Raw genomic sequence first — 19,001 nt, 5'->3', positions numbered from 1 at the left:
GCCTGGCTCAGCTGTTGAAGAGATGCCCACAGCAAAGAGAGGAAGATTAGGGAAGGTCAGGGAGTTGGAGCAGTGTAGGAGAGCAATAGGGCAGGAGTGTCAGGAGACTGGGTTTTTGGTTTTTGTTTTGTTTTATTGTTTTTTAATCAGAGATAACTGTGTGGAATCCTCTCCCTTCCCTAGGGGGGTTTGGAGCTGAGGCTGGGGCACAAGGGCAAAAACCCAGCAAGGAACACACTCGGCCCAGGAGCTGGGCATGGTCTTGCCAAGTAGGAAGGCGCACAGGAGAACTCCAAGGGTAGTCACATGTACCAGGAAGGGGGAGGGGGTGTCCTTTGTGCCAACGCAGACCCAAACAGTATTTTCTTAATTTAAATTCAATTTAGTTAACATATAGTGTATTATTAGTTTCAGGGGTAGAGTGTAATGAGTCATCAGTTTCATACAACACCCAGTGCTCAATACATCAAATGCCCTCCTTAATGCCCATTGCCCTATCGTTCCATCGCCCAATCCAGGCCCAAATGTCATCCTCTTTTATTAACACATGTCTCTCTGTTAAACATAAAAATCATGCCTCCTTTAACTGCACATAACAATTCAAAATAAAAAACGCTGGGACTCCCAACAAACGAAAACTATGGGAAAAAGTGTTTTATTCAAATTATGTTTCTCCTAAGTTTGACATGACGCCCCCCAACCTTAGTAATCAGAGCCCTGACAAGTTTGGACTGAGGTTGGCTGCATTTCAGAATTAGTGTGAGGGACGGAGAGAAACAGCTGTGATAGGATCCATTCCCTGATGAATCTATTCCTGAGGTCTGAGTTAACTGAGGCTCTGGAAAGGCATCACTCTTTCCAGGACCTGGATGGCTGAGTTTTCTCTCCTTTCTGATCCGTGTCTTCTGCTCTCCCTGATGCTGCTGGCTGTCCTCAGCAACCCACCCTTCTGCCCCGCCATGCTTTGTTCCCCTTTCCCTTAATTCTTAAAGCCTGTGGCCTGTAGCAGCGCTTGGCAAAGTTCTGGCAAAACCAAGGAAAGGAATTTTTTTCTTTTTTTTTTTAGATTTTATTTATTTATTTGACAGAGAGAGATCACAAGCAGGCAGACAGGCAAGCAGAGAGAGAGGGAAGCAGGCTCCCCGCTGAACAGAGAGCCGGATCCCAGGACCCTGAGATCATGGCCTGTGCTAAAGGCAGAGGCTTAACCCACTGAGCCCCCCAGGCGCCCCGCCAAGGAAAGGAATTTATACTAAGGTGTAAAAGACTAATAGGCTTAACTATTCACAGGAGCAGTTGAGTTTTTTTTTTTTTAAAGATTTTATTTATTTATTTGACAGAGAGAGATCACAAGCAGGCAGAGAAAGAGGAGGAAGCAGGCTCCCTGCTGAGCAGAGAGCCTGATGTGGGGCTCGATGCCAGGACCCTGAGATCATGACCTGAGCTAAAGGCAGCGGCTTAACCCACTGAACCACCCAGGCGCCCACAGTTGAGTTTTTATAGGGAGTTCGTAAATTCAAACCCACTCCAGGTGGAATGTGCACGGGAGATCTTTTTGAAGCCAGGTCTCTTGCATTCCACGTGCCAGGTGCCTAGCGGGCCACTCCTCCCCTCTTCCTTCTCGAACGGAGCTGGGCGGCGGGCCCCTCTGCGGAAGGCTGGGCTGCCAGGGTGGGCGGGGACACTTAGGCCCGACGCGCCCCGCGGGGCAGGCGTCCCCAAACCTCTGCCCCGGCCTCTCATCTCCAGGCCCAGAAGGAAACCGCGGCGAAGAAGGGGGCGGCGGGGGTGCCGCGAGCGCGCCTCACCTGCAGGAGGCGGGAGGCCACGTCCCGGGCTTCCCTCTCCAGAGACCCGGCCTGCCGCGGAGCTAGGTGTCGGGTCGCCCATCCTTCCTGCCCGCCGCCCAGCGCGGCGCCTCCACCAAGCGGCCGCCGCCAGCTCGCCGCCCCGGGTCAGAGCGCAGGGCCACCGGCCCCTCGGCCCCGCGCCCTCGCTCTCCTCCGCGCCCTTCCCCTCCTTCGCCCAGCCGGCCGCGCGGCTGGAGCGGGGCGCTCCCTCCCACCCCCCAACTCCCGGACGCGCTCGCTGAGAGGGCGGCGACTGCGGGGAGGGAGGGGCGCCGCCCGCCTCCCGGGGCCTGGAGCGCGCGTGGCCCGGGAGCCGCCGGCGCCGCGCGGGGACTCACAGTGCAGCGCGCCGCGCCCGGACTCGGCTGGCTCGGTTCCGCGCGCGGGCGGCCCGGAGGATGCTGGCGGGCTGCCCCGGCCTCGGCCCGCGCTCCCGCCCGGGAGGGCCCCGGGTGCGCCCCTAGCCGCGCCGCCGCCGCCGCCGCCAGCGCGGGGGCGAGAGGGAGGGGTCCGACCGCGCCGCGAGCCGCAGCCCCAGGGGCGGGCGCCCCCCGGTTTCCCAGCCCCCGCCGCCTCCTTCCTCCTGCCGCCCGGCGCCCGCGGATGCTGAGGGGCAGCCCCACGCCTCTCCCTGCCGGATCCCGGGCCTGACGGCGGGGGTTGGGGGGTGCTCGCTCTCCGGCCGGGGACCGGGGACCCGGGCGCTGGCGGGGCGCGGTCCCCGGGCGCGCTGAGCCCTCCTGCCCCCGCCCGCCACACGCGTGACCCAGCCCCGCAGCCCGGGCAGGGACCGGCCGGAGCACGCGGCTCCCGAGTTCCCGCACAGGTAAGCGCAGGGGGCAGGCCAGCCTTCCGGAGGGCAGGTAGTGCCCCGAGGTGAAGAGCCCGGGCCTCCAGGGGTCGGGTGGGAAAAGGAAGTAAACAGAAGGAAGATTCGGGAATCCGGAGGATGGTTCCAGCTGCTCTCGGGCACGTTTTATCTCCCGCTTCTAAGGCTTGGGCCTGGCGGCGTTTTAGGTGAGGAAGTGAGGGACTGAGGGAGCAGAGATGACCCAGAGACCGACCCGGAGTGTGAGGGGTGGAGAGGTGGCCAGGCCTTTTGGCCAGCCCGAGACAAGAAACTGTTCCACGAGGACAGGAGTGTGTGTGCGCGCGCGTGTGTGGCCGGGCGGTGGCCTGAGTGTGGGGGTGGCTGGAGAAGGCCCTGGTCCTGGAGCGTCGTGCGCAGCGATCCTCTCAGGAGGGGTAGGGTGGGTCGTGCGGAGCCACAGGCAGGAAAGCAGAGGTGTTTCTACTTAGCGATGTCCTTCTAAGTTCCAGATGACCCGCGCTGCCTGTGCCCTGGAGATCTGCGGTGCGTTGCTGCGGGAGGTGGCTGGCCCTCCGTTTTCCCCAGCTCTCCGAGATTCCTGGTAGGTGGCCCAGTCCGGAGCCCGCCCTCCGTTCCCGGTCCCTTTCTCCTGGGCCAGTAGAAGCCGCCGGCAGCCGGGATGCCGAGGAACCAGGGCTTCTCCGAGCCGGAGTACTCCGCCGAGTACTCCGCGGAGTACTCGGTCAGCCTGCCCTCTGACCCTGACCGAGGGGTGGGCCGGACCCACGAAATCTCGGTCCGGAATTCGGGATCATGCCTCTGCCTGCCTCGGTTCATGCGGCTGACCTTCGTGCCCGAGTCCTTGGAGAACTTGTATCAGACCTACTTCAAACGGCAGCGCCACGAGACCCTGCTGGTGCTGGTGGTGTTCGCGGCCCTCTTTGACTGCTACGTGGTGGTGATGTGCGCCGTGGTCTTCTCCAGCGACAAGCTGGCTCCCCTCCTCGTGGCTGCCACGGGACTGCTGTTGGACCTCCTCCTCTTTGTCCTCTGCAAAAAGGGGCTGCTCCCGGACCGGGTCACCCGGAAAGTGGTGCCCTACGTGCTGTGGCTGCTGATCACCGCCCAGATTTTCTCCTACCTGGGCCTGAACTTTGCGCGAGCCCATGCGGCCAGCGACACGGTGGGCTGGCAGGCCTTCTTCGTATTCTCCTTCTTCATCACGCTGCCGCTCAGCCTCAGCCCCATCGTCATCATCTCCGTGGTCTCCTGTGTCGTGCACACACTCGTCTTGGGAGTCACCGTGGCCCAGCAGCAGCAGGATGGGCTGAAGGGCACGCACTTGCTGAGGGAGGTGAGTCCTGCCTCGGGTCCCACCCTGGGGCTTCCCTTCCCTTCCCGCCAGCTCTCATCCAGGGTGGCCACAGTTTCCGCGGTGGGATGGCACTGTTTTCTTGGCCCTTGAGTCAACATGTATTGGGGTGGGTACGTGCTTCTGGGGGTCTCAGCTGCGTGTGCAGGAAGACCGTCTCTCCCTCAGCCCATTGGCTTGGCGCTAGAGCTTTCTGTGCTGGGCCTGAGGGAGTGGAGGATGTCCGGACATTGGGCCTCTGGGCCACTGTGTCACTGGTGTCCTACCCAAGTGGGTGGCAGGAAGCCCACGAGGCCTGGTTCTGGGGCGGCAGTTATCCCAGCCATGTCCCAGCCAGTCCCTGCCCTTGATCCCTCCAGAAAGACCTCTTGGGAAAGGAGCTCCCTTGGCTTCCGATCTCCAGCCTGTCATGGGCTAGCTTCAGCAGCTGTCTAACTCGTGCGGACGCAGTGATCCTCTGTCAAGTGGGGGCTGTCTGTCTGTCTTAGTGTCCTTACCAAGATCAGAGGGAATGTGGGCGAAGACACACTAGGAGACCTGAAGGTGGGATGGCGCTAGGTCCTGCTTGTGCCCCAGGGAGCTCAGGGTGTGTGGAGTACTTAGATGACGCGAGGTGTGGTTTGGGGACACAAACGGGGACAATCGTGCTGGCCATGGCGGCGAAAGGTCTGCTAGTTCTTTGAGGACGTGTTTTGCTGGAAGGGGTGGAATTTTGGCCTCAGCTTAATTAAGAGCCCTGTGCTCTGCCCAGGACCCAAGAGCCTTGAGGCGCTGCGGGGCTGTAGAGACTGGGAGATACGGTTCTCGGCCTCCGTGTTTATCTGGTAACCCATTGGGAGGAGTCTGGGGGGGCTTAATAAATTCCATAATCCTGCTATCTCCTTTATGCGTGAGATGGGAAGTGACCTGCCTAAGGCCCATCGGTCGGTACAGTCGTCACGTGCCTGGAGCATCCATCTCTCACTTCCAGTTTCAGTGATTTTCCTGCTTTATCGTGATGCTGGCTGCATCTCGGCCAAAGCCATCATCCTGGTCTCTTGGACTTGAGGGCAGAGTCTCCAGGGGCCCCGCGGGACCGTGGGGCGTTGATGCAAGAACCCTGTGGGGCTTGTCCCATCGCCTCCCACTCGGTTAGAGGGAAAACACAAGTTTGCAGTTTTGACTTTTTCCTGCTTCTTGGACCCAAATTCTTCCTGTTCCTCCATTCTGGCTCACGCACTCTGCGCAGTCGGGAAGCTCTGTGCTCTCGTTCTGCAGGAGCCTAGCCCTGGGCTGGGGCAGCATCGGAACCCTGTGGGTACAGCACCAGGACCTTTGTTGTTCTCCCAGCGCCCTGTTCGCATAAAGTGACGATCTGGGTCTGCCGTCGCTGTCTCTACTTCTAGGTGGGTTGACTTCAGCCTGTGCTTCTGCCAGTCAAGGGCCCTGCCGGGAGCTGTCTGGGGAAGAATGGTGGGAGCCCTTCTGCTTGGAATCAGTCGGAAGCACAGACTGGGGCAGACAGGCAGGTGGACACGGCAGCATTTGGGGGTCTGTGATCTGACTCTGAACCGTTCCTAGCTGCTGAACAGTCCCTGCTGGCATTTTCCTCTCTGCTGGAGCCCCTGAACCATGAGTCTCCCCATGTGCTTCCCTGTCTGTTAAGGAAGTGAAACAAAAATTCCATCCTTTGGAGCCTTAGATGCTAAACCCATGATTGCTGGTGTCCTTTGGGCACTATTAAGAGGAGACAAAAACCCCAAAAGATTAAGAAACAGGAAAAGAAATAAGTAAATAGAAGATAACCATGTCAGCATCCCAGGAGAGCGTGGCCTTGACGTGGAGGCAGGGCTCTCAATGTGGCTTTGGGGGATGGCGGGGAAGGAGGAGGTGGCTCTGGAGGTCCTTTTGGGAGTCTGAGATGGAATGCAGGAGGCCCCGGCTTTCAGTGGGCTGTGTTCCAGAAGTTTGAGTCACTTGTTTGGAACTACTGTGACTTTTTAAAAGGTGCCTGGGTTCCCAGGCCCACTCGCCAAAGTTTTCCTTAAGTCACAGAATCGCCGCCTTCAGTATTTCTGGATGGGGTGGAAACCACCCAGGTGTGTGTGTGTGTGTGTGTGTCGCTAGGACACTGCATCCAGCTGTCCTCCAGCTGTGGAATGAAGCGACACTCACCTGCCCGCTGGCCTTGTGGGCCCAGCTTACCTCCTGGGATGGAAGCACCGTCCGGGGTAGGATGGCCCAGGGTCTGGAGGGCAGGGATGTGAGGCTGGGGACGCCGGATGCCCAGCTAGAGTGACACCAGGCACGCACTCCAGACCCCCCCCCCCCCGCCCCTCCTTGCTTTTCTCTCTCTTGCCTGCAGCCTCCTGTCTTCTTTTTCTTTGCCCATCACCCGTTGGTTCCGGCCAGGAATTCCCTCCTGGGCCTGTGGGGCGGGGGAGTGTGAACTAAGTTTCATGGTTAGACGCAGACCCTGGATTTCAGGGCTTTGGGAATGCTTCTGTTGCTTCTGCCTTCTTTGCACCCTTCATTCTCTCAAACACATGCTCTGCTCTCATGGGGGCTGGGGACCGACAGAGGGATGGCGGTGGGTCCTCCCAGTAGCCCGACATGTCACAGACAAGCCATCCAGCCGGCCCCTGGCTCTTCTCATGGGAGGCAAGCATGTTGGGGTTCCGACAGGAAGAGCAGGAGAAATCTGGCTGTCGGGTGGGGTGTGGGACTGGGGTGTTGCTGGGACTTTATTAGTGAAGTAATATTACTGGGCAATAGGGATGGGCCTTAACCTACAGGGTCTGCGACTAACAGGAATCCGTTAATCACAGTCAGACACTGGGGTGGAGGGGAGCCTGGGCTGTGGCTGGCAGGGTTTCCCTACGTCTCTTCCCTGGCCTGGGTCCTGGCCCCACTAGGTCTCTTATGGCACAACTTGCCTTCTGCTGCCCTGCGCCACCCCACGTGATGTGTTGGAGCAGGAGGGGGGTCAAGGGCAGGACCAGGCAGCAGCCAGTGGGTGAAGATGGGGAGGGGATGGGCAGAAAATACAGCCACGGTGATGGGGGCATTCCTGAGACCTTGATGCACTCAGGACCTATTAGCATCTGATGGGAGTGTTAGAGCAAAGAGTCTGTGACAAGTTAGGGGACAAGGAACAACATTTACAAAATCACTATTGCTTTATTTCATAGCAGAAAGGCTATTTGGAAGCAAAATTTCCTCTTGGAATTAACAGCCTGTTAAGACCTTTCCTTACAAATTAGAACATGACAGAGCCGTGGAAGTGTAATTCCCGCCACCCATACTGATGACCTAGACCGTTCACTCCGTGAAGGAACATTTCGGCTCCGAGGGGCTGGAGGCAGCTACACTAGGGGTGTTGCGGGAGGGCTGATGCTTCCAGATGCCTTCATCGGCAGCCTGGAGTTTAGGGTTCTATACACATCCTCCCATTCGGTCCTGGATTGTTACCGGCTCCATTTGACTGATGAGGAAACAGAGGCCCAGGGAGGTTGAGGGTTGAGGGAGGGGCTGGGTAACTGGGGAGGGTCACTGGGGAGTGAGAAAGTGGGTGCGGGGGTGGGCAGGATGGATTCCGGGGCTTCCCTGAAGGCCTCTTTTTCTGAACGTGGCCTGAACCACCAGAGGCATCAAGGTAAGAGATGGGTGCAGGAAATGGGGGGACAGGGGGCAAGGCCAACCCCGGATCAGTGCTGCCACCATCCCAGAGCAGGACAGAAACTGTCATCCACTGCCCCCACCCCGCAGAGTGTGCAGGTGGGCAGCTTTTAGGCATCTGAATATTAAGGAAAGGCTTAGGAGGGGACGGGGAGGCATAAAATTCACCTGTGGAAGAACAGTTAACGAACATAAACACTTCTGCAGCAAGTCACCCCCTCAGTCCCATCCCGGGTTGCATTTCTCTGTGGCCTCTTCGGGTCCTTCCCTATGTGGAAACAGCTTTTCCAGTATGTCCTTGTCCTGCATGTGAGGTGGGCCCTGCCTTCCACCACATTGTCTCGTGGAACTTTGGCCGTGAGTGTCCAATCCCTCGTGTTTATTTTAAATTTGTGCTTTATCGTTAGTGGGCTTCCCTGGAGAGGAAACCAGAGCCTGGGGCTGGGCGGCTGGTGGGTAGCTGGGTAGCAGCAGGCTAGATTAGACACCAGTGTCCGTGCTGGGGTCTCCCTTTGCCCCCTGCCAGGCCCGCCTTGTGAGCGGGTACATGTTGTACGTCCGTCCATGCGTGCGTACACACGCACACGTGCACACACATCCAAGTTTGGTCTGCCTGACAGCCTGCCTGAAAGCCCCTTGAGATGGACTTGCTGGGACTCCAAGGTTATGCTCATCCTGCAGTTTCTTTGTGCAGTAAATCCCACTAGGGTGCTCCAAGCCTGAATAAATATTCGGACCTTCCCCCTCAACCTCCCTCCCCTGTCCCCTCTTGATGTGCACTCTTGGGGTAGGCGTCCGTGGGTGTCATCCGGGCCGACACTTGGATGTGTGTGCTCAGGGCTCACGCCCACGTTCAGGGCCAGGCCCATGAACGTGGACTATATACAGGTGCCCTCATTTACTGAGCTCCTGCTGGGTTTCTGTCGAGGAGCTCCCAGCAGGAGGTGGATATCATTTTCATTTTACAGATGGGGAAACTAAAATGCATGATGAGTGATGTGACTTGTCCAAGGCCATATAGCTAGCAGGTGGCGGAGCAGGATTCGAACTCAGGTCGGTGGGATTACAGCGTTCCTTGTCTTCTGCAGTCCTAAAAAACCCCTTGGATTAGCTATCCTCAGCCCTGTTCCAGTCAGGATAGGCTCCTTGATTCCTTAACTCACAATCCTTCAAAGGAGCAACGTGGAGGAGGAGGTGTTTCTGGGGGCAGGCATGGCGCCGCGGGTCAAGAGCACTGTGGTCTGTGGTCTGGGGGTCGGATAGGGGTTGCAGCCAAGAGCCTGCGCACTTCTGTGGTTGCTGGAGCCTTTGCTGTGCTCCGGGACCGTGTCTAACTGATGTGTACCAGGCTGACTCACTCATCTGGAAAACGCTGGATTACATCTTGTGTAAAACGGGGCACGGTATTGCGCTCTGAAAACATTTCTGGGTCAGAATCAGGCAAAGACTTGTTTGGATATTTTGGTTCTCTAGGAAATTCAGTGTGGGATGGCCCATTTCTCAGTGGCCTTCCCGCACATGTATATGCTCACGGACTGTGTGTTTCACTTACCCCTTGCTGTGACAATCGTGACACGAGAGCCTACGGTCTCATGATTCTCTGGGTCGGCTGTGCTCAGCAGGGCAGTTTTTCTGTTTCCAAGGCACGGCTGGGGTCACTCTCTTGACTGTGGCGTTCAGCCTTCGGTGTCCAGTGGAACACTGTGGTGGAATGCTCTAGGAAGCCTTGCATGTCCAGAGCCTCGGAGCTCCCCCAGGTGACCTCCCCATGTGATCCACTGGGGCTTCCTCACAGGTGTGGTGGTCTCTGAGAGAACATGGAAGCTACTAGAATGTTTTAGAAGCTAGACTGGTCACTGTGGTCAAAGCAGGTCACAAGGCTAAGCCGGATGCAAGATAAGGGGAAATGGATTCTACCCCTTGATGTGAGAGTGGCATGTTCATATCGGGAGGGAGGGGATGGAGGCCAGGCATCTTCTGAGGCTGCCCACAAACCAGGGGTGTGCTGGGGAGAAGGGATGAAAGAAATCCATGAGTCTGGGCAGGGTAAAAAAGATACCGTGTGACCACAGGATGCTTCCAGAGTTAGAGATGTGGTCCAGGAAGGGCATAGAGAACTTTAAGGCATTGCTTCTCTGTGAACCGATCGTTTCTAAGATTTTCAGAAAGTTCCAGAAACTGCATTGCACATAAAGAGACAGTGGCTCATAGTTCATCTGCATGGGCTATGCCTTGCCTTATGTTCTTGAGAAGACTTCGTTCTCTAGTCAAACATGCAGACCCACTCTGTCCAGGGCTCTGTGCCAGTTCCTGGGGAAGCTGTCCCTGCCTCCAGCGCTGGTCCTTTTCTCTCCACGCATCGGCTAGATTGGCAGCCTGGCTCTGATGTTTGTCTTCCTTTCCCAGAAGGTGGGAGTTTGCTCAGGTACATGCTTCAGAAACATGTCGGATTCGTCTGTCTTAGCAGGTTGTCATTTATTTCAAGGAGAGATTAAGAATGATTGAATTCCTTTTCAGCTCTTTGTGGTGCCTCGGTTGTGACTGTCACTCTGTAAATGTTGAGTACATACATTCCTGCTTTGCTTTTACCTTTGTTTCCTTCCTTATCAGCTCGTGGAGAGTTTGATAAATTTTTGGTTTGATCCAAGATGGGAATGTTCTAGTGCTAATCTAAGTGATTTGAGAATTTTTAAAAGCAAGATTTATATTACCTTTCAGGGGGTGCTGATTGATACTCCCTTGCTGCTTGTTTGAGGAGAAAAGCGGCAACAAAGGAGGGTTCTTAGGAGCCCCCAAAATGAGTCCTAGATCCTATTGGCCTAATTCTAATCTCCTCTTTGGACAAAACTGTGATTTGTATGAGATCATACAGAAGAATGGCTAAGCCGAGTTAGACCTCTTACCATCTCACCTCCTCTGCTTATTCCTGTAGCTTAAGGAGAAACTTCATTCCTCCCACCACCTCTCAAATATTTCATCAGGACTGCAGGCAGTGATCTAGTGAGAGTACACGGAGAGGAAAACTTAGCTCCTTCCCTTTAGAAACTCCTTCCCTCTAGAAGCTTCCCTCTTGGTGCAAGTCCTGTTAGTGAGGATCTACCTAGGGAAACAAGAAGGCGTCTAAGGAGCTGGCCATTGATCTGGGTTTTGAAGGATGAATAGGAGTTTGCCAGGGGGAATAATAGGAATGGGGCTTCCCAGGCAGAGTCATAGGAGTTTCGCACTTACTTGGGACTGGTGAGCAACATTATGTGACAGGAGCGTAAGTGGGCGACAGGAGCTGGAGAGACAAGGTGTAGAGAAGTCAGATTTGGGCTTTGTTCCTACAGTGGTGAGGTCCATCAAAGGAATTTAAGCAGGGGCAGATGGAGTCTGATTTACATTCTGAAGAATCATTTTGGTGGACTTGGGTGAGGCCAATATTGATTACAAGACTATTGAGGTCATACGGACATGATGCCATGGGGGCCATCCAGCAATATGGAAACAGGCTGGAGAAGATGAGTTCAGTTTGAGGTGCCCATGGGACATCCACGTAGAATTATCAGCTTATTCAGTGGGTAATTATTGAACACTAGGCCCTATATTCAAGATCTGGAGCTTAGAGACTTTTAGAGTTCCAGATTTGGGAATTATCAGCATTTAAATGGCACCCACCTCCATGGGGAAGGTGAGTTTTGCCCAAGAAAAGTGTGTAGAATGAAGAGAGAAGAGGGCTTAGGACCTAGCTCTAGGGAATAGTCAGAGGAGGAGTCCCCAGCACAGAGCATCCATGCCCCTCCCTGCTTCCTACCGAGGTCCCTGGTTATGTATTGTTTTGTGTCCTCTATAGTTTTTCTTGCTTACCAATATGGATGCCTCATTTCTTTTTCTTGTCTGATTGCTATGGCTAGGACTTCCAGTACTATGTTGATTAAAAGTGGCAAGAGTAGACATCTTTGTGGTGTTCCTGATTGTAGAAGAAAAGGTCTCAGTTTTTCACTATTGAGTAGCATGTTGGCTGTGCATTCTTCATATATGGCCTTTATTACATTGACATATGTTCCCTCTGAACCCACTTTGAGAATCTTTATCGTGAACAGTTGCTGAATTTTGTCAAATGCTTTTTCTGCATCTATTGAAATGATTGTATGATTTTTATCCTTCATTTTGTTGGTGTGGTGTATTGTGTTGATCGATTTGCAAATATTGAGCCATCCTTGGATCTCTAGAATAAATCTCATTTGATTGTGGCAGATGATCTTTTCCATGTATGGTTGAATGTGGTTTGCGCATATTTTGTTAAGGATTTTTGCATCTATGTTCATCAGGGATATTGGCCTGTAGTTCTTTCCTTGTGTCTTTGGCTGGTTTTGGCATCAGGGTAATGCTGGCCTCATAGAATAAGAATATATTTAGAAGCTTTCATTCTTTTTCTACTTTTTTGGAATAGTTTGAAGAAAGTAGGTACTTGCTGTTCTTAAAATGTTTGGTAGAATTCTCCTGTGAATCCATCTGGTCCTAGATTTTTATTTTTTGGTAGTTTTCTAATTATTGATTCAATTTTGTTACTAGCAATCTGTTCAGGTTTTCTATTTTCTCCTGATTCAGTTTTGGAAGACTGTATATTTCTAGGAATTTATCCATTTCTTCTAGGTTGGCCAATTTGTTGGCATATAATTTTCCCGGGTGTTCTCTTACAATTCTTTCTCTTTCTGTGGTATCATTTATGACTTTTGTTTCTGATTTTATTTGGGTCCTTTCTCTTTTTTCCTTGAAGAGTCTGGCTAAGGGTATATCAATTTTGTTAATCTTTTCAAAGAACCAGTTTTTTTAGTTTCATTGATTTTTGTTTTTCAGTCTCTGTCATTTATTTCTGTTCTGATCTTCATGATTTTCTTTCTTCTACTCACCTTGGGCTTTGTTCTTCTTTAGTTCCTTTACGTATAAAGTTGGACTATTTGAGCTCCCTCCTGGCCGTTTTCTGTCTGAAGCGTCTTCCTTTCTCTGTTCAGGTTTCTAGCCATTTCTTCCAGCAAAATTCCTCTTTGTGGTTGCTAAGAAATTTCCTTTGATTAATAATGAAGGCTTTTATTTTTTCCCTTTCCTCTCTTCAAGAACCCTTTCTTTATTGTAAACGAAACAGAAAATGACATGTTTAAGGAAAAACTCCCACCCCACCCTTTACCTCCATTCAAAACCCCAAAGTAAGCGACTGGGTTTGAACCTTTATAAGATTTCCATGGTTGTGGTTTCTTGTTCCCACGTCCTTTCAAGACTGGTCCCTATGCAGTGTAACTTGGGCCCAGCAGAGTGAGATCTGGCAGCATAAGGCCAGGCAGCTGCCTCTCCCAGTTCTCTGCTTGGCTCTAGATGGGCTTCTGGACTGCTTCTGGAAGGCTGTTTCCCACTCAGTGGGACTGGGCCCTGGGTAATTGATCCCCACCCACCAGATTCTGAAGAGACTGACTGATAAGCCCAAGGCTTGGTCACCAGCGTGATGATGACAGATGGACCTTGCCATCCTCCCAAGGAGTAGAATACTATGTATGTCTGTTCTTTGGTACAAATTGACTGCCAATTCCAAAGAAACCAAATCCGTAATTTCCTGAAGGGGAATCGGAGCACAGGGTATCGCGTGCTGCTGAGGGCGGGTCATTCTCTCAGGCTGGGGCTGGGAGCTGTTCCTTCTGTTCCTGCTGTCCCTACGGCCTGTTTCCCAGCGTTGGACGACTCCATCAGACACAGCTTCCCTCTGATTGCTGGGAGAGGGGCACGATGCTCTCTTCAGCTCTTTTTTCTGAACTCCTACATGTGATTGTAGTTGATCCTTCATGAGCACTCTGGAAAACACCACCCTCCCACCCCCAAAATTGGGATTGTAAATTATACTGCCCACCTCTGGGAACAAATCTGGGACCCTGCCTCTTTATTTCAGGAAGGATCCAGGGTAGCCTGGCCATTTTAGGGCGTGTTTCTTCTCCTTTCTGTAGCTTCTGGTCTCCGCCCCAGCTGACCTCTATAGTTATAAACTGGTGCAGAGCCCTTGGGAGCCTGGCCTGCCCATGAGCTTGCTGCTTCGGGAATCTGTAAAGGCAACTGGCTTCCCTCATTTGACTCTGAGTACCTCCTGGATCCCCAGCTTACCAGCTGTGAGCTCTTCGGTACATCATTTAATCTGTCTGTCCAGCATCTATCTCCGTGACCGGTGTCCATGGCCTTCCAGCACAGGGCTGGTTCACTGCCAGTGCTAGCCATGCTTGTTGCTCCGGCTGGGGCTGGCCCTGTTCCTGGCTCCGATAGAGAGGAATTTTGAACAGCTTGGGCCAGTCCCAGGGGAGAGAAGAGCAGCTCCACGTTCCAGATGTCTGGAGGGCATCTTGGTTGGTTCCTGGACACTTAACCCCCTTTCTGGGAGGGGAAGGAAGCTCGGCCATCATTTTGTTGTCATTGTTGTTGTTGGTTGCCTTATAAGTGTTAGAGGGAATGTGTTTTCAGCTGAAGTTTCCCATGAGGACGAAGAATTCTGTACTTTCGATGCGGGGGTTTTTGTTTTTGTTTTTGGATTTGCCTTACAGCTTTGGCCTTTCATTTAGTATGTTTCCCTATTTGGAGAGGACTGAATTAAGAGTAGGTCATGCGTGGGGAGACCCAGTGAAGAAAGTCTCCAGAACGGATTTGGATGGAGGCATATCAAATATATTCTCCTGGGGTCAAATCACTTGAGCCATGTGGCGCTTGGTTTCTTTATTGGGAACAAAGGGGACCCTGGGGGCTGGGGGCCATCCTGCCTGCTCCTGGGTGGCCTTGCTATGCTCCTCTCCACCAGCATCAGTGACACACACCTCCCGAGACTTCTCACTGGACTTAGGGGTGGAAAGGGTCATGGGGCTCACAGTCCAGCTCGCAGGCTCTGGATGCCCTGATCCATTCTCTAGTCTTTGCTTCCTTTCCTCTGGGGCGGGGGAGCTCCCTTTCTTTACAAACAGCCTAATGGGTCTGAAGACGCTGTTCAAACTAGTCCTAAAGGACATTTATATAGATCTTTAAAGTACTTTTTAATCTGCTGAATGTCTTTAGTCCTCATACCTACTCTGAGTTGATATTCTGGTCTCTGGAAGAGAAGAGGGAGGAGGGACATGGGGGTAGATGAGTGCCCAGAACCACGCACAGAAAATGCGTGGCTCATCTCAAGTCTTCTAGATCCAAATGTAGGGAAAGTGCTCTTGCCTGATGAAAGAGGGGCGGGTCGCTGGCCAGTGAGTGTGAAAGTTCAGGTGATAGTGGCCACACAACTGTGTGCTAAAGCACGTGGACTATACACCAAGAGAGTGAATTCCACCGTATGTGACAGGAGTAAAAGCCCAGGCTGGATGGCTGGGGGTCAGCGGTTGACCTCCATACTGTGCGGTAGGAGCTGCGTCAGCAGAACTGTCTGTGGGGCGAGGGCGCAGGCTTGGATGGGCCCTAATGGATCATTCTGGAATGAAAAGAAATGTTCCAGATCGTGATTGTGGATGGAGTCCCAGAGCTGTTTGCATTTGTCAACCCTCCTCAAAATAAACACTTGCCGATTGTAAAGAAGAATGCAATGAGGCAGAATTTTTTAAAAAGTCAGTAGAATCCAGAGATCACAAAGCAGTTGTCCATGTGCAATACATTTATACGTATTTAACATTATTTTAATTGAACACATTTAGCTGTATCATTGCTTGCTCATCTTTTGTTGAGGGGAAGATCTTTCCTTTCCGTCCAGCTGGTGTTTCTTAGAGCGAGGGTATGTCATCTGTAACTTCCAGTTTCCTTAAGAGAGAGGATTGAGGGTCAGTTGGAAATAATCCAGGTACCGAATTTTAGATTTTTTTTTTTAAGACTTTATTTGTCAGAGAGAGTGCACAAGCAGGGGGGTGTCAGGCAGAGGAAGAAGCAGGTGCCTGCGGACCCAGGACCCTGGGATCATGACCTGAGATGAAGGCGGACACTTAACCGACTGAGCCACCCAGGTGTCCCCGAGTTTTAGATTTTTAGGATCTTTTTTTGGCCAAATTTTTGCTGGTATCTTTTGCACTTCTAATTTATCAGCAGTTTCTTTTAGCTGCTCACTCAAAATTTTCCAAAATATTCACTTTACTTTCCTTAGAAACAATCGCCTTTTTTTAAAACTCAAATTTTATCTGTTTAGTTGTATTTAAATTACGTAAATACAATACCAAAAAAAAAACAGCGGACAGACCCAGGTTTGGGACTAAACACAACCGCCTCTGAGGAAACACTCCAAAAGTTGGAGCAGAAATGCAGGCGTGTTCTAGAGAGGATCCTGCCAACTACGAAAGGCCAGTAGGTTTGAGAGAGGGACGGATGGTCTTGCCTCCTCTGGCATGTTGGTTCAGAGCACTTGGGGGCTGTCCTGCACTCCTGGCCTTTCTCTCTGAGCCCCTTCCTTCCTTCTGCTGGCATCTGTTCCTGGTTGTAGTTTATACCGAGAGAGATGTGCACCTGTCTCCTGCTTCCTCTCCGGCAGCCCTTCCAGTGTTTGAATTTGGCCTTGCTCCCCTCAGTCTTCTCAGCTGAAACCACCTCACCTTTCCAACAAGTCTTCGGGTGACGTGGGTTTTAGACCTTACAGGATGCTGGGCGCTTTCTGCCTGCAAATCGAAACGCGGTGCCTGGGAGCGCCGGCTCTTGTCTGACAGACATCGTCCCCCGGCTTTGCTAAGAGGCTGCCTGGCCTGCCTTGTCGCAGGACACACGCACTAGAGGCATACATCCTTCTACAGCTCTTCTTTAAGATTTGGTGGCGAGGGTGGTCTCTGCTCTTGGACAATTAAGGGATCAAACCTTCAGGAAAGAATCATAGTCTCTGCAAATATTTACTGTAATGTAGAGAAACCGACTGCTGCTAGATGCCTGCTCGGCGGAGACTGCTGGAATGTTCCCCTGCCTGGCAGGCTGTGCTGTTTAAGGGAGTGGGGGAAGGCAGAGGAACCCTTCCAAGGGACCACGCAGCTGGGGACTGCTGCTCATGGCTGGAGGGTGTGTTAGCTAACCTGGGCTGCCCACGATCCCTGGCCAGATTCTGTAGCCTGCACGCCCCTGTGCTGTCTCCTTTCTCTGTTGCTTCTCTGATCCCGTGACCCGTCAGAACAGCCAAGATGAGTGTGACTTCTGAGTTATCCAGAGCCGGACCCATTCCCTTCTTTGCCGTCATTTCCTGCAGGGATGATGCGTGTGATATTGATCACTTGGACTGTATAATTTCATTCGTATGTCTGCTGCTGGCCATCTGTGGTCCCTTTAGCTAGTCATTCTTCTTTTTGCTCAGTCTAACACCTGTGGCTCTGGATCTATGTTTGTGCAAGGTGCTGGGGCTACAGGAATGAGTAACCTGGGGTCCTGCCTACAAGGGGCACCCAGCTTGCTTTACTTATTTAGCACCAAAAAAAAATTGTCTGAATATGGGCATGGCACAGAGTGGTGTCTTCATAAATATTTGTTGAATGTTGATGCATGAAATGATTAGGTGGAATCACCTGAAATCACCAATATCCAACCACTTTCAATCTGTAAAAAAAAAAAAAGTAATTGCATTGCTTATGGTTCAATCTAATATAAAAGTAACAAATGTGCCCATTATGGAAAGCCCGGAATATACTAAATAGTATAGAAAAATATTGCCCATGATACCCCTGAAGGATGCCTGCTGGTAACATTGGGCCCCTTTGTACGGATCAATAGGTACAAAGATTGATTTTCTTCTGTGTTGTGTGAAGTGCTTGCTGTAAGAAATGATTCGATCCAGGCAGGAGTTATAAAAAGTTAATAGTGAAAGCCCCCCCCCCCCCCACTCTACCACACATTTCCCGCCCCTGCTCCCCTTCCCATAGGCCCCCACTGCCAGGGGTTTGGTGTGTGTGTTCTTCCAGAGAGCTTCCTATGAATTTGCGTATTTATGTGAGTATATGCACATTTAGGATTGAGAGATTATTCATACGTTTATGCAAATCACTGAAACTAACTCCGAGCTAATGCCCACCCGCTCCTCTCTGTCACCCGGTTTCCCTCTCAAGGTGGGGACATATACCTGCGGTCTGCAGCAGCCAGGGGCTCCCAACCGAGGTCCACACTGTGTCTCTCCTGTGCAGCTGTGGCTGCTCCTTGAGCCGAGGAAGAGCCAGGCTGGTGTGGCGAGCTGCTCCTGCAGCCTCCACATGACACAGAAAGGGGGACTCCATGCCTGATCCCGTCCCACGGAGCAGGAAGTGCAGGCCCCGGGGGGGGGGGGGGAGGGGGGTTGCACGGGTTGGGGAGGTGGACTGCAGCACCCTGGCCGCGGGTGAGGTGCTGCCATGAGTCCCGGCACTTGCTGTGACCCTGGTCCCGAGTGGGACACTCAGAGGCACTCGCATCAGCACAAATCGACTTGCCGGGCAGAAGAGAGAGAGGGTGGCACTTTGTGCAGGTGGAGGGGAGCCGAGCTGGGAGCTGGCCGGCCACCCAGGGCACTGCTGGAGAGTCGGGACCCTGCAGTACCCACCTTTCCAGCTGGTGCTGACCTTCTTCACGCTTTGCCTGTTTCATCACTGTTTCATCAGGGAATGGGAGCGGTGTTCCCACACCGGTCTTCTGTGGGTGCCAGCGTCTGAAGCAAGCCTTTGATGTTCCAGGGGTTGGTTGGCTCCTCCCTGAGTGAGGAGGCTAGAGGGGCACATCCCTAATGAGTAAGAGCCAAATGCAAGGCCAGATGCCGGAGTTCCAGGGCTGAGTCTGCCATTCATCAGCTCTGCGGCCTCGATCAAGTTGCTCAGCCCGGGCTGTGCCGCCCATGTTAAGCCTCCGCGTGAGTGATCATAGGTAAAGCTCCCAGAGCAGCGCTGGCCTCACAGGTTTGCTGAGATGCTGGGGACCGGCCCGCTGGGTTGTGGCAAGGAGGGTAGGAGGCGATGAGTGAAAGTCCTTTGTGAACCACCAAGCCCTGCTCACATGCAAGTGTTACTTTGCGTTTATCTGTAACCACGTTAAAACCAGAAAATGTGTCCTTAGGGAGAGGTGCTAAACTGCATTTTGCTTGAGTGGAATTGACAAATTGTGCTGAGTCCAAATTTACAAATTTGCAGCTAAAAGGACTTTGTTGCTTCCGCTTTCTGTCCCCTGCTTTGCATGTTGTTTCTGCCAGGTGGGGATGGCCTTGGAGAGGTTACTGTTTCCAGAGAGAAGATGCTGAGGCCCAGAGGGGAGGTCACTTGTCTGAGATCACATGACAGATGGTGTACTGGCCCCTCTGGCTAGCGCTAGTCTCTTGGCTCCCAAGCCAGCTCTCTTCCATCCCCTCAAA

General features: G+C 52.8%; 1 protein-coding gene across 1 annotated transcript in view; it reads left to right on the top strand.

The window, feature by feature from the left end:
- The first annotated feature begins 2,172 nt into the window (after positions 1-2,172).
- ADCY3 (adenylate cyclase 3) overlaps positions 2,173-19,001 on the top strand; it is a 78,508-nt gene continuing 61,679 nt past the window's right edge. The window contains exons 1-2 of the mRNA XM_045979367.1: positions 2,173-2,676; positions 3,165-4,015. Coding sequence (XP_045835323.1) covers positions 3,341-4,015 — 675 coding nt within the window. The 5' untranslated portion in view covers positions 2,173-2,676; positions 3,165-3,340. The remainder of the gene's footprint in view (positions 2,677-3,164; positions 4,016-19,001) is intronic.

This window comes from Meles meles, chromosome 15 (genome assembly GCF_922984935.1).
Source record: "Meles meles chromosome 15, mMelMel3.1 paternal haplotype, whole genome shotgun sequence".
Classification (NCBI taxonomy): domain Eukaryota; kingdom Metazoa; phylum Chordata; class Mammalia; order Carnivora; family Mustelidae; genus Meles; species Meles meles.
The sequence above is the reverse complement of the archived record's forward strand: the minus strand, read 5'-3'. Positions and strand labels throughout refer to the sequence as shown.